Source organism: Misgurnus anguillicaudatus, chromosome 14, assembly GCF_027580225.2.
Source record: "Misgurnus anguillicaudatus chromosome 14, ASM2758022v2, whole genome shotgun sequence".
NCBI classification, from domain to species: domain Eukaryota; kingdom Metazoa; phylum Chordata; class Actinopteri; order Cypriniformes; family Cobitidae; genus Misgurnus; species Misgurnus anguillicaudatus.
In genome coordinates, this window is record NC_073350.2 from 26,436,732 (window position 1) to 26,451,125 (window position 14,394).

Genomic DNA, 14,394 nt, shown 5'->3' on the forward strand with positions numbered 1-14,394 from the left:
TCATGCACTTTTTATTTAATTTTCTTGCATTGCAATGCTTGTGATACGTCTTTGAGTTAATCTTTGAGATCCTTCTGTGATGTATGCGACAAATCAGATAGTTTGTTCCAATTACATCAAGAACATGAATCTTTAATGATCTCCCTCCATTCTGATTACAATTAGGTTTTTAGGGTTTTACTTTCTCGAGTTTTAGCCATCACAGAATTCACCAACTCATATCTACCCGCTTCAGAGTTTTAGCCTAATTAACGATTAATTGTGAAATTTAATGAGAAATTATGTCTGTACTTTCTCTTGGCCTGTACGCTATTTTTTCTTCTGTCTCTTTTACTCTTGTTTTCTGGCACTTTTATTGTCTGCCTGTCTTTTTCTGTTGGCTACTTACTCTGATATAATTATTTTGTTCTTGTTATGTTTGTTTTCAACTTTCTTTGCTGTCTCTCTGCTTGCTCAAGTGTGTGATGAGAGTGAACCAGCAGAAGAGCCACAGAAATACAGTAAGTGTATAAGTGGATGTTGGTGTACTTTAGATTTAGGTGTAGGTTTGTAAGCGAGGGAGCGAGCTGTTGTTTGAATGCTGTTTGAATGTGGCCCATCCCTTGCAGAGCCTAAGCTGATCCCCTTTAGTGACATCTAAGTACATTTAAGGCAGACACCTTATACCTAACCGGACCGAACCATGCACGAGTGTGATTGTCCCCCCTCTCTCCTCCCCCAGAAGCACGCACTCACACTGTTCTATAATCGATTCGAGCCCAAGCATGCTTTCATCATAAGGATGCGATTGTTTTAAAGAAAACAGGAAGTAAAGTGCTCTCTTAATGCTGGAGCCCATTGCAATGTTAAGTTAGAGTCATTTGGTGCACGATGACACACAGCCCTCTCACATGCCTCATCATATTACTTAGTCGATCTATTGCTTGTGCCTCTCAGAAATTCAAGTAACCCTGCTGCAAGCATCAGAAGGTTTTTAGGAAGGCAGATGAAGGTAAGTGGTCGTGCAATTGACGTCTCTCCTTTTGAACCGCGCTCTTGGTTGCGATCACACAGCACGTTTCTCACCTGAGCCCAAGTGAACCACACCCGAGCCCACCTCTGCAAGCCGGCCAAGGTCCGATTAACCAAATCACGGCCTGTCACGGTACAGAACGGTACAGAACGATCACACTAGTCAAACAAACCTGGGCTTTGGGGGTCAAAATGCACCCTTAGGTGTATTTAGGAGATAACAAAGGAGCTCAGAACTTAAAGTGACAAACGTGTTGTTTAATAGAAGTCACACTGTTCTGTTCCAAAGTTCACTAAGCTGCAGTTTGGATATTTTAGGTCACACATTTATAATTTGTGCAACTTACATTTTTTTTTTTAAATACTTCTTTCACTGTTACACAGTGCTGTATAGGTAGGCACGTCATTGTGTGAGTTTTATGGACACCGTTGTGTGTCTATGTAAATGTGATTCTGTTTAAAGTACATCAATTTCAACAGACTTTTAAGTCTGTATCCAGACAGTCATGTTAAATAGTGCACAAGACAATTACGCACTTCTTTCCTGAGGCCTGTGTTTACTTCTCTTAATCAGTTTGTATTTTTAATAATTAAACTTGTATTGGAACCGCTTGGTTTCCATCTGCTGCTATCTTCATCTCTTCTTTTCTCCATCCCTCTTTCTCTCATACCTTTATGTGAGAATCCTGGTTAACCATAGTCACATTATTTGCCATTATCTGTATCCCTTCCTATAATCTCCATCTATGGGAAATGGTGCAAAGAAGGTGTGTGTGTGGATGTATGTGCATGAGACGACGTGACCTCATTTACTGCAGACATCATCACAGCTGTGTGTCTCTAATCTCATTCTTCACAGCTGTCTTGCCAAAGACCAATCCCCTTACACACTCACCATAACCATTCCACATTCAGTCGCTATGCCTTAGAACCTAATGAGCTAATCAGCTGCCTACCTAGACAGCATCTTTGTGCCGCCATAGGATTGGACATCATTGGTACATTAAAACATTTAGATTGAAGCTCCCTTTTAAGGAGCTTTTAAGTGTTTATCTAGTTTGGTTTAAGTTGGTTATTAGATGCTATTAATAAGAGTAGTGTTGTAGTAGTCAAGATCGGTCTTGGTCTCGAGACCACTTTTTAAAGGTCTTGGTCTCATTTCGGAATTGACCGCATTTTAACTAGGTCTCAGATGAAGAGGACTCAGAATTTTATTTCAAGATCGGTCAAGACCACAACTGATGGGATATCACAAAATTATTTTTTATAATGCCAATTTATTTATTTTTTAAATTATTTTATCAACTTCTTTAATGGCACGCACACACACACACACACACACGAGAAGTGCCTAATCATATGCATATTCCACAATTTATCATAAGTGTTTTAAAGCAGTGACTTGCACTGGTCTTGGTCTTGACTTGGTCTTAGCCTGTCTTGGTCTTGACTTGGTCTCCACTCTTCAAAGTCTTGGTCTTGACTTGGTCTCGACCCTTCAAAGTCTTGGTCTTGACTTGGTCTCGACCCTTCAAAGTCTTGGTTTTGTCTCGGCCATGGTCATGACTTGGTCTTGGTTTAGGTGGTCTTGACTAAAACACTAAATAAGGCGTGTGATGACTTGATTTGTGCATTTGGTATTGCATGACACAGGAAAATGGGCGGGGCCTTGATGCCACAGCTCCAGCTTACAATGATGTCATTGGCAAAACATCTTAGCAGCCATTTTTTTTATATTTTGGCTTCATTTTTTTATGGAACACTGCAAAAAATGACTTTTTTACTTAGTATTTGTGTCTTGTTTACAGTACAAATATCTAAAAAATCTTAAATTAAGATGCATTTTCTTGATTGAAAAAAAGTCTAATTTTTAGACAAAAATATACAATTTAGGTGAATTTGTGCTTAAAAATCTTGAAATAAGTTTACTTTTTTCTTAAACACTTCAAAATCTAAAGATATTTTTGCTTGTTTTAAGCATAATGCCACTTAAATTTTATTTGTTTTTTTGGGTAATTTGGCTCATCAAGAAAAAGCATCTTAATTTAAGAGCTTTTAGATATTTTTACTGAAAAGTGTTTAGGAAAAAAGTTCAAGTTTTTTTGCTTACCCCATTGGGGTAAGAAAATTCTTCTTTTTTTTTGCTTGTTTAATCCACAAATTCACTTAAATTTTATAGTTTTGTCTTAAAACTAGACTTATTTTCTTAGTATTTAAATTCTCAAATCAAGATGCATTTTTTTTGATGAACAAAATAACCTAATAAAGTCATTTTTTGCAGTGTATGAAGACGCATTGTCTATTTTTCTTTACGGTCTTTGGCTATTCACCACACCTTAAATGACTTTTCCCTTGTCACAGTAAAGAAACATGTTTGCACAATGCCATCTTGCTCTTCATCTGACCCTGAGAGGTCAACATGTCACACAACCTCACACAACTCCTCATTAATTGCTTTTTTACAATGATTTTACTCTTTAATTGTTAAGTATTTTCTCCTGTGTTTAAGATGAAATGGTGAAATTGTAGTGTTTTCCATGTGATTGACAGTAATGGTGAAAAATTAAGTGCGTGGCTAATGTGTTCCCGCTGCTGTATCCCATTAGTCCGCTTTAAACTCTGTGCCTGTGCCCAGACTCAGTGTTTGGGTGTGTGAATCTGCTTCTTCACACTGAACGTGTGAGTGTTTTTCTGTGTGTGTTCGCTTGTGTGTGGTCATAAACTGTGTAATGGTTATGCTTTCAGCGCGAAAAGAAGAGGAGGACCTGGAGGAGAAGAAATCCATCAAAAAGAGAGTGAAAGAGCTGAAAGTGCTGGACCCAAAGATAGCGCAGAACCTCTGTGAGTATCCATCCGTCACTCCGTCATCTATGCCACCCGTCCATCCATTCACTTCTGTTTTTGATGCAGTGGTTCTCCACCCATCAGTCTGCACAGATGTCTGTGCTGCAGAGAACACATGGTCAGAGTCTCACATGTTTGTCACATTGTTTGTTCGTTTTCATGATGTGAGATTACTTGCCTCCTTGGAAGTTTGGTGAGCCTTTGAATATTTCCGAAATCACATATTTTTGCAAAAAACTGTACCAAAACGCACAACACGCATAAAACGTGCTTCTTGGAGCGTAACTTTGTTCCAGTTATTTCAGTCTCTTCTGATCCGAGTAATCAAATATCGGACTTGCTTCATGTTGCTTCAGCCATTGTCTCAGTGTATATCTATTTTGCTTCATTCACATTGAAGCTTTCTTGCTTTGAAAGACATATCACAACTAAAACAGGAGTTTTAATTACATGGAGCATGCTCAAATAAGTTCATTGCTGCCATAAGTCTACATTATTAAACAATTATACATGCTAGCACAAAGTATCACATAATACGCGAATGTGTTACACTTCAAAGATCTTGAGCAACCTCTAAATATTAATTAATTTTGAAAAAAATTACCCAAATTTAAGTTTTTTATTCAAACATATTGGTGGGGTGAGAGCATGAACTTTTAAAAGTTGAAAAATAAGGACCACCCTGGTGCGCCATACATACATTTAACAAATTGCTTTTAACATCCATACTTGATTCCAGTTATAGACTTGCTGGAAACATTGTTCCCTCAGTAATAAATGGCAATCAATGTACAAATGTGTTGTAGTTATTTCTAGTTTATTCTGGGGTAGAAGATAAAAGACCACTTAACCTTTCTCTTGACCTGCACTTGACTAAATTTTCATGTTTTAAAAGAAATGCATACTATTTTATTCATGTTCTTTATGTAGAGAAGATTGTGTGAATCAAAGAATAGCTTTTCAGGTGTCTCAATGCATTTCTTTCTCACAGGGCCTTGCGTTACACACACTAACACCTGTCTTGCTGTTATTTCTGTTATATATATAGAGTCTAGTCTCTCATCTTTCTCACAAGTCTCTCGCACACTCCCTGCACCTGTTTATAAAGTCTTTAACCCGTTAACTGGTGCTGTCCTGTGAGCGGGACACCTAAGTTTACTTCAATATTTTCCATGTAAATGTTAATTATCACGACAAACCATATATTGTTGGAAAGGTCTAAGAATGTAGTTTTCATATTTCTAAACCTTTTAGCAGTAATAATAATGCAGTAACTGTAATTTATTCATTTGTGACAAGAGTATGCAGCAAACCAACACAAAACTTTTTATGTATTAAAAATAATACTATGTTGCACTTTCTATTTATTACAAATGAATGTTAACTGCTATAAAAAATATATTTTCACCTCCAGACACTTCTGTAAAAAACATTAAAGTGTCTTCTTTAAAACAAAAACAAAATTAGGCTTCTAGACCAAATAAATGCCAGAGTTACATTAATTTGAAGGGGTACGTCACCGTTTCACCACCCCCCACTCAAAAAAGGTTAGGTTAACTTTTATTTTGTTGTACCTTCTGTATCTCTCTCTCTCTCTCTCTCTCTCTCTCTCTCTCTCTCTCTCTCTTTCACACGCTATCTCCCTTTTCTCTCTCCATCTCTTTTCTTTCCAAGATTCTCTTTCTCGCTCAAATGATGTTTGTGGCACTACTTAAAGGCGGAGTCCACGATGTTTGAAAGCCAATGTTGATATTTGAAATCACCTAAACACGCCCCTACCCCAATAGAATCTGGACCTTCTGTTGATAGACCCGCCCCACACATACGCAACCCGGCATTTGATTTGATTTGATTGGCTATAAGTGTGTTTTGGTAGTCGGCCCGTCTCCTTTTCCAAAGCGTTTTTCAAACATCGTGGACTCCGCCTTTAACACCTTATTCATTCTCTCATCTTTTCTTAATAATGTTTCAGATTTTTGCTCAGGACACTCTGCGGTTCTGCATGAGTATTTGTGGGAGATGATAGCAGAGAGTTGAAAGATTGTTGCCTTGAATTATGATTTTTTATTGATGCTCCTTAAGTTTTTCTTAAGTTTAAAACTGCAGACTTCCTCATTTTTCCATCAAATGTTATCAGCATGCAGGGAACAAGTACATGAAAGATTTTGCAGAGTCTGGGTGACCTGTTGATGAATTACTGCAGAGATGTTGTGATGTAATCTCTCTCTCTCTCTCTCTCTCTCTCTCTCTCTCTCTCTCTCTCTCTCTCTCTCCCTTAGCTATCTTTTTGGGGTCGTTTCGTATGCCCTATGAGGAGATCAGGAGAATGATATTAGAGGTGGATGAGGATCAGCTGACTGAGCCCATGATCCAGGTAAAATCCCCTTTTGTCACTATTTTTAAGCTGTTAAACATGGCCATGTTTAGAAAGGTTAAGAGCATTGAGTGACCATGACCAATCCATTTAAGATTATAAAACTTTAATACAGCACCACATTTGAATATTAATGTCTTCTGCTTTTCCAGATGTCCTGTTAAGCATTCCCTTAGTCTCGTATTTCAGTTTAAATCTTGCATTGTTTTATGTACAATACTACATATTGTACAATAAAGTATTCATGTAAAAACACGCACATTGTTTTACATTACAGTCTAAATATGTATATGTATTACTTTTAATTAGGGTTGTCAAAAGATTAATCGCGATTAATCGCATACAAAATAAAAGTTTGTTTTTGCATAATACATGTATGTGCACTGTGTGTTATTATTTTGTATATATAAATACACACACATGCATGTATGTAGTTAAGAAACATTTACATGTATGTATGTATTTAAATTTTGATATTTTATTTTATATATAAATGAAAAAATATATACATAAATAACATGTTTCTTAAATTTCTTAAATATATGTGTGTGTTTATATATACATAATAATTACACACAATACACACCCAAATATATTACGCAAACACAAACTTTAATTTTATATGCCAGTGGTTCTCAAACTGGGGGCCGCGAGATGGTGCCAGGGGGGCCCCAGTTTTATGACATTTCAACCTCTGTTGTATGCGATTAATTACGATTAATCTTTTGACAGCCCTGCTTTTAATAAATATATATTTTGTGTTTTCTCCTGCTTGTTTTGCATTATGCATGTATGATCCTCTTTTAAAGTAGCCCACCATTTTACAATAGCTTTATAATTAGTCCTGCACCATATTTTGGGAGAGACTGGCGATGTTCTTTCCTCCTTTTTTTCTGTGTAAATTGCGATATGAGAAATACTGGCTTGCTTCACCAGATGACATGAAAAGCTTTGTTTGAAATGATTTAATTTCATTGCATTTCTTGTATAGCTCACAGTTTTCAGGGAATTTTGTGAATTCTCTCTGTCATTTGAAAGCGTTCTCATATATTGTAACACTGGCAAAGGCATTCAAAATAGTTTTGATTTTGAAATAAATGTTATGGATGTTCTGCTATGTAAATAATGCAGAGACGCACATTGCAATGTCAATGCTGAAACGATATTTGGCGCATCCCTGTTTAAAATTGTTGTCTATAGACGTCTTGATATAGCAAAGGATTTCTTTTAATTCTACTTATAATTTGAAAGCAGCCATGTATTTGTTTTCATGGGTGAAATGGGCACAACAGAATTAGCCATCTGCATGTTTGTTTACATTTCTCTCTGATGGTGATATAGACCCGTGGCCATTCATTTACTAGGCTTATGTACATGTGAAGTAATGAAGTGGCCGTTTTGAAATACTGAAGGTTTTTTCTTTTCTGTAGCAGGGATTCAATTTCCCAACTCTTAACAATAAAAGTCACTTAAATTCCTGTATATGTATATCTGTGTATTAATTAAGGTTACTTATGTTGCAAACATAAATGACTTCTTTTGGATGATGTTACAATGATAAATGAATACAATATGTCAAGTATTTCACAGGTCAAAGGTCTGTTCTAGTGCTATTTTGCCCTTAACCCCAGAATGCTCCAGGAACATTTATAGCCCTCTACATTTGTGCATTGTAATAGTAATTGCCACTGAACCAATTTGGATGGAGAGCCATCATTAAATGGCTAAAAACTAGATCTGAACTAGCAGCAGAAAAAAATAGGGTTGCAAGTTAAATTTGAATTAGTCATTTAATTCACGTCCCTCACTTTATATGTAAAATGTGTCCTGTTCTTTCCCCAGAACCTTGTGAAGCACCTGCCAGAACAAGAGCAGCTAAACGCACTGGTCAAGTATAAGAGCGACTATGCCAACCTTTCTGAACCCGAGCAGTTCGGAGTTGTTGTAAGTCTACACACACACGCACGCACACACACACACAGTATGTGTCACAAGCAGTGTGTTTCCAATTCTAAATCAGCTTTCAGGTATACCTCCTGTTTAGTTTCACATCCAGTTAGAAGTCATCAATCACCCTTCCAACATCAATAGATCTGTCACACCATATTCTCATGATTTAATCTCTCAAATTGAAAGAGATATCAGCATCTTTGAACAAACAAACTCACTATCTTTTGCAAAAGTTTGTATATTGCTTGTCTGAACTAAAGCAAGAATCTATGAAAAGAATATATATTATATATATTTTCTATTGAAAACTTGCTAGGGTCTATCTGCATTTTCCCTATCTACACCTTTATAGAGTCTACCCCTCAATTTTCTCTATGATTTTCTCTTTCTTATCTTGTTTTAATGCTTAGCCAATACAGCAAATTTTCACTAATAAATTGATGTTTCATTTTTTGGTTTAAAAGCAATATAAAAGCAATGATTAAAAAGTGCCAATGTTTACAATTTGGAGAAAGTATTTATTTAAGTAACATTAAATAAATGACATATAGCCGGATTGCGCTTTAGAGGTCACTGCAGGGCTGCTTTATTTTACATTCACAAGATTTAATGGAATCTGCTTTGCCATTTATATATGCACTATTTTTGGTTGTTTCTGACAACCCGGTTTTGAATGTGAGAGTAAATTGAGGGCTTTAGTAAAAGGTTGAATTATAGGTGTAAATGTAGTCAGACCTCAATTTTAGACCCTGCTTTGATTTATCATAGCTTAAAGTCGCAGTGAAACGGAAATCGAAAGTGACTTCAGTTTTGTGATGTATATCATGCGAAAATAGTGGGCATGGCTTGTTTTCCACTGCTCTTTTATTGGATATAGAAAAGTAGGCGTTTCTTTTAGAAATGGAACTGGCATCAAACTGAGGGGGCGGGGGTTTACGGATGCTCCCGACCAAGCCGTCTAGCTGAAGTCCTCAGAGAACGATACGTACGGGCGGAAGTACATTTTCAGGTTTATATTGAAGTTTATGAGGGCACATGAATTAAAAAATACTTACATGGATAAATTGTTTATAATAAACACTGCAATATTACAGAAAAAATAGGAATTGTCAGTTTTGATTTCATTGTGACTTTAAGTGCACCTGTCAGTCATTAATTCAATCTTTATAAAAAACCTACAGACCCAGTTCCTACTGTCGTAAAGCTGACCAATGGCCATCCTTTAACGTGATGCCTCGCCGATGTCTGCCCATGTTTTAATTCCCATAACATTTTATAATATAGTATCTAAAATATAGTATATTCACTATAGAATCAGCTATGTGTGCACTGAAAAATTATTTAATCAATTTACAATTTTTTTTAAGGTAAGTGGTTGCAATCAATTTATTTAAGCTACATTTAAAGAAAAGTTTTTATTTTTATTTTTTGTTTCAATTTTTTTGTTTAAATGTAGCTTAAATAAATTAATTGCAACCACTTACCTTAAAAAATTGAGTAAATTGAATGAATCATTTTTTCAGTGTGGGTTTTTCTCTAAAGGACTTTTTCCCCCTAATAAAATTTAGGTTTTTTTCTCCTAGGTGTTTTTGCAACCCATAGGGAGTCGAGTCAGCTGACATTGGCTTAACTTAGAACTCTCTACTAAACGTTACATTACTACGCTCGCTAGTACGGTTTAATCTTAGGCACTGTGCTACTTTTGTTGTCCACCAATTTTTGTTTGTTTTCTCTTTCTTTTATTAACCTCCTAAGACCCGAATGTCCACATGTGGACATCACATTTTTTTTTGTTATTGGCACCCTAATATTTAATTTTGTAATTGGAACATGTTGTACACAAACGTGGACAATTACACTGCTTCATGTTCAAAGATAAATATTTGGTTTTTATATTTATTGGTTCTTTCTAACCCCAAAATAGCTGGGAGAAATCTGAAAAAAAGACAAACCTTAGGAGGTTAATGTAAAACTGCTTTGAAATAATTAAACAATTGTGAAAAGCGCTATATACATAAAATTGATCTTGAATTTAATTAATGTTGGCCAGCACATGTTTGCTGATGACCGCTGGTGTCTTTGGCAAAATGTACTTGTTGTAGAGATCCCTTAATGCTGAGGGATATGCTTGTATAAGACAATAAAATGGAAGTAAAAGATACACACCAGGGAGTCATCATGATTTCCCTTCATGCTCCGTGCAGACTGTCATTGTGTTTGGGTGTTTATTTTATAATGAGGGATACTGAGCTGCAGTTTATGCATGCGTGGGCAGCAGGAAATGATGCATTAGCAGTTCAGAGAACTAACCGGTTCAAAGGGAATTCGTAATCTCCCATAGTGCCATTGCAAGCAGTTTTTTCTTTGTTCTTTCTCAAACCAGAACTTTAAACCTGTTGTTTGTTATATTTGCTAAGTGGATTATTTGAGATGATTTTGGGTTTGCATGATTTTTAGATCTACACACATACATTTGAATGTAATAATCTTCAGGCATCTGTTCATGTTAAGTTTCTTCATGTAAATGTTTTTAATGGGTGCACGCTGTATTTTTAGCTTCTGATAAACTTGTTTGGCTTTGCTTGGGTGAAGCTGAGTGTAAGAATGACACCTTTTGCAGGAAAACTCTTGGAGAAGAGAGATCTCCTGTTGCCTTAGCAACAGTCTTTCCCCCTTTTTAACAGGTCTTAGTTCAGAGTGCACAAAAAGAAAAGTTTAAATCAGGCAAACTAACTTAACCAGACAATAGAGAAAGAAGATAAAACAGGTTTGCGTGCGTGTGTTTTCCGTTCTCCGCCGAGTCTTCCGGCAGGCCATATACACCAGGGACAGAGCGCGAGTGTGTTCAGGGTCTACTGGGACGTAAAGACACATTGAAGCGCTTCTGTTATTCGGCAGTCACTCTGGGTGGTTGTGTGAAATGATGATTTAGCTCCATGATAAAGAATAAATCTTGAAACACTTAAAAACTTGTTCCCCTCTGAATACCGTCACATGCTGAGTGGCAGCTAAGACAGCATTACCTCCACTTCTGCCTGCAGGTCGAATTGAATTTCGACTTTAAAGGTTTTTTTGAATGTCTTACCTTAAGAACTCAGTGTAGTAAAGTTTAGCTGGTCTCACACCATTTCCTATAAAGCCGGATAGGTTTGAATTGGTTTTATGTGCAATAAAACGTATATGGGGAACACCTACAGTATATGTAAAGGAACAATATACCTGCCCTGTAAGCTGGTCGATGGCAAAAAAAGTTAAATTACCACATGATTTACTTACCCTTAAGCCATCTGAGATACACATGTCCATCATCTTTTACACAAACACAATTTTAGTTATTGCTTTGCATGACCTGGCTCTTCCGAGCTTTATAACGGTAGTTAACAGGGCCCACGACTTTCAAGCTCAAAAAAGTGCTCCAAAATCCTTCACAGAAGTAATCCACACAGGTTTATTAAATGCCTTCTAAGGGTTATCAATGCGATTTTGTAAGAAAAGTATCCATATTTAAAACTTAACTATATAAACTATAATAACAACTTCCATTAGTGGCCAATGCGCATTCACCATAGTTTTAGTGACGCTACTGGTGTGCTGATGAACGTGGAGACACAAATGAGAGACCAAAACAATGGCAGTAACGAATAAGAAGTCTAAATCAAGGATTTAAAAAAAAAATTAGTTTTATACAAGACTGTGGGTCTCATTTGGTAAGCATGCGTACACACAAATTTGTGCGTGAGATGTGCGTACGGATGTTTTCGCAAACAAATTGTAGTTCAACTAAAACTTCTGTATCATAATGTCTTCTAAATGTACCCCAAAAAATTAAAGAAAACCTAAAACCACTTGTACGCAATAATCATGTACGCTATAATAAAATACTAGGCTATAATTGTAGTTTATAATAATGTTGATATTTAAAATATTTTCTGTATTATATATGATTATACATTATCTATATTATTATTATTATATACATTATATTATACATTATTATAGCCTACTTAATTTTTCTACACATATAAAGACGGTGCACGTAATGACACATCTTCACGCTTTTCTTCCTCACTTTTTAAATTTATATATGAAAAAACGTCTGCTTAATGCCTAATGTTAACGTCATGTAAATGTAATGAGAAGTCCAGACGTCAACACTTGATCTCTTGTCTGTTTAATTTTAGATACAGTTGCGCGTCTCTGTCATATTTATTAAATGTCATATTTGTTAACACATTCAATACTTCTGTAATGTTACTCCGGTCGGTGAACAGCACTGACTTCCTCCAGCGACATCAAAACCTCCCAAATAAAAAATGCAAAGCAAAACGAAACTTTACCGATTATAAATATCATCATGGATTTCTTTTTGAGCTCTTTTGGTTCTTTGAAAAACTGCGCTAAAATTTTCCGTGGACCAGCGTTGTGCTACGGAAAGCCCTTATATGGAGCTGGTTTGGGCGTGTTTTATGCAAAATAACAACCTCGTGCACGCGGCGGCTCATGTAGAACACTCCAAATTCACTAACTAACAAGTATAAGAACAAATACATGTACATACGCACGTGTTGTGAATTAGGCGGTGAGAAGTTCAAGTGTGTGTATAAATACGAAAAACTTACGCAATTATTAGTGAATGAGACCTATTGTTTTTTGATATAAGATATTGTACGCTACGCATAATGCGCATTGGCCGCTACAGTAAGCTAGATTTTATAGCTTATAAAGTTTTAAATATGAATATTTTTCTTACAAAATCGCATTGATTACCCTCAGAAGGCCTTTATTAATCCCTGTAGCCGTGTGGGTTACGGATGGAGGCACTTTTTTGGGCTTAAAAGTCATAGGTTTTGTTTTCTACCATTATGAAGCTTGGAAGAGCTAGAACATTTTCTAAAATCACTAAAATAGTTTTTGTCTGAAAGATAATGGACATGTGTAAATCGGATGGCTTGAGGGTGACCTGGTAAATGCTGTTTCATGTTGTTTTAAAATGCATTGTTAAGTTCAAATTATGCAAGACAAAATGTGAATGCTAAATTTCCAGTCCCTCCACGTCAATAATATCCTTAATGCATTTGTTAGTAAACCATGTCTTTCTTTTTTATGTTACCCATCTCAGAAACCCCACTATGGCACATTTGTCTGGTTTTGGTACACTGTCTTTTATGTACAGAAAGTATTAGGTGATTTCCAGCCTCGCCAAACCTCCCTGATAAACTTTAGCGATCCTATTTTTCTGTCGTTTGAAGGGCTGATGAATAATTCTTTGTATGTTCTGGATGTGCCTACTGCTGTTTTTTTGGGGAGGGTACAAATCCTCCTCAAACATTTATGGCTAGGACAGCTTTGAATCAGAGTCTGTTTCATTGCAGATTAGCGCTGCCTGACACAAACACACACACACACAGAACGTCTGCTACAAGTTTGCAGAATATTTACACACATAAATTAGGCATTTGGCTTTGCCCTAATTTCTTTTATTTTTCCTCCATATTTTTTATTGTTATTTATCTTTTTGTTTCCATTTACAGGGTTCCCACGGGTCCTTGAAATCCTTGAAAGTTTGTGAATCTGGGGGAAAAATTAAATTTTTTTGAAAATATACATACATAAATACAGGTCATTGAAAGTGCTAGAATCTATTTTATTAAAAAGATCCATATAATTCCCTGTGTAGTGTATGATAATAAAAATTCTAGACGTTTTAAGCGCACATACTAAACTGTTCGCTTTAAATGCTTATATCTTCTGTATGCGAATGTTGATTCATACCAAAATGCTTATTTGCATAGTTGTGTTTGTATGAAAATATCTCGTGTTACGTATGTAACTTTTGTTCCCTGAGAAGGGAACGAGACGCTGCGTCTCCCTTGCCATACTTCCTGCGTCCCTGTAACGCCGTCTTTGGCAAAATTTCAGATAGCAATATACTTCCTGGCTCCCGCGTCACCCTGTCTTTGTCGTTAAGCCTCACCATTGGTTGAATTTGATATACACATTCAGACGCACTTACCCCTGGAGGCGTCCCCAAAGTGTCACCGCAGTGACGCAGCGCAAGTTCCCTCAAAAGGGAACTGTAACAATGTATCTTAAAAGGTACCACAATATGTAACCTTGCTCTCACTTAAAATGTGTTCTTACATTTAGTCTTTGAATTTAAGGGTATTGGACCTGGAAAGTCCTTGAAAGGTCCTTGAATTTAAAGTTAACTAAGG

At 36.3% G+C, this 14,394-nt stretch overlaps 1 protein-coding gene across 4 annotated transcripts in view; it reads left to right on the plus strand.

The window, feature by feature from the left end:
- diaph3 (diaphanous-related formin 3) overlaps positions 1-14,394 on the plus strand; it is a 391,776-nt gene that overhangs the window by 204,220 nt on the left and 173,162 nt on the right. For all 4 annotated transcript variants that reach the window (XM_073876167.1, XM_073876164.1, XM_073876165.1 and 1 more), the window contains 3 exons: positions 3,757-3,852; positions 6,135-6,229; positions 8,072-8,173. In XM_073876167.1, the coding sequence (XP_073732268.1) occupies positions 3,757-3,852; positions 6,135-6,229; positions 8,072-8,173 (293 nt within the window). The remainder of the gene's footprint in view (positions 1-3,756; positions 3,853-6,134; positions 6,230-8,071; positions 8,174-14,394) is intronic.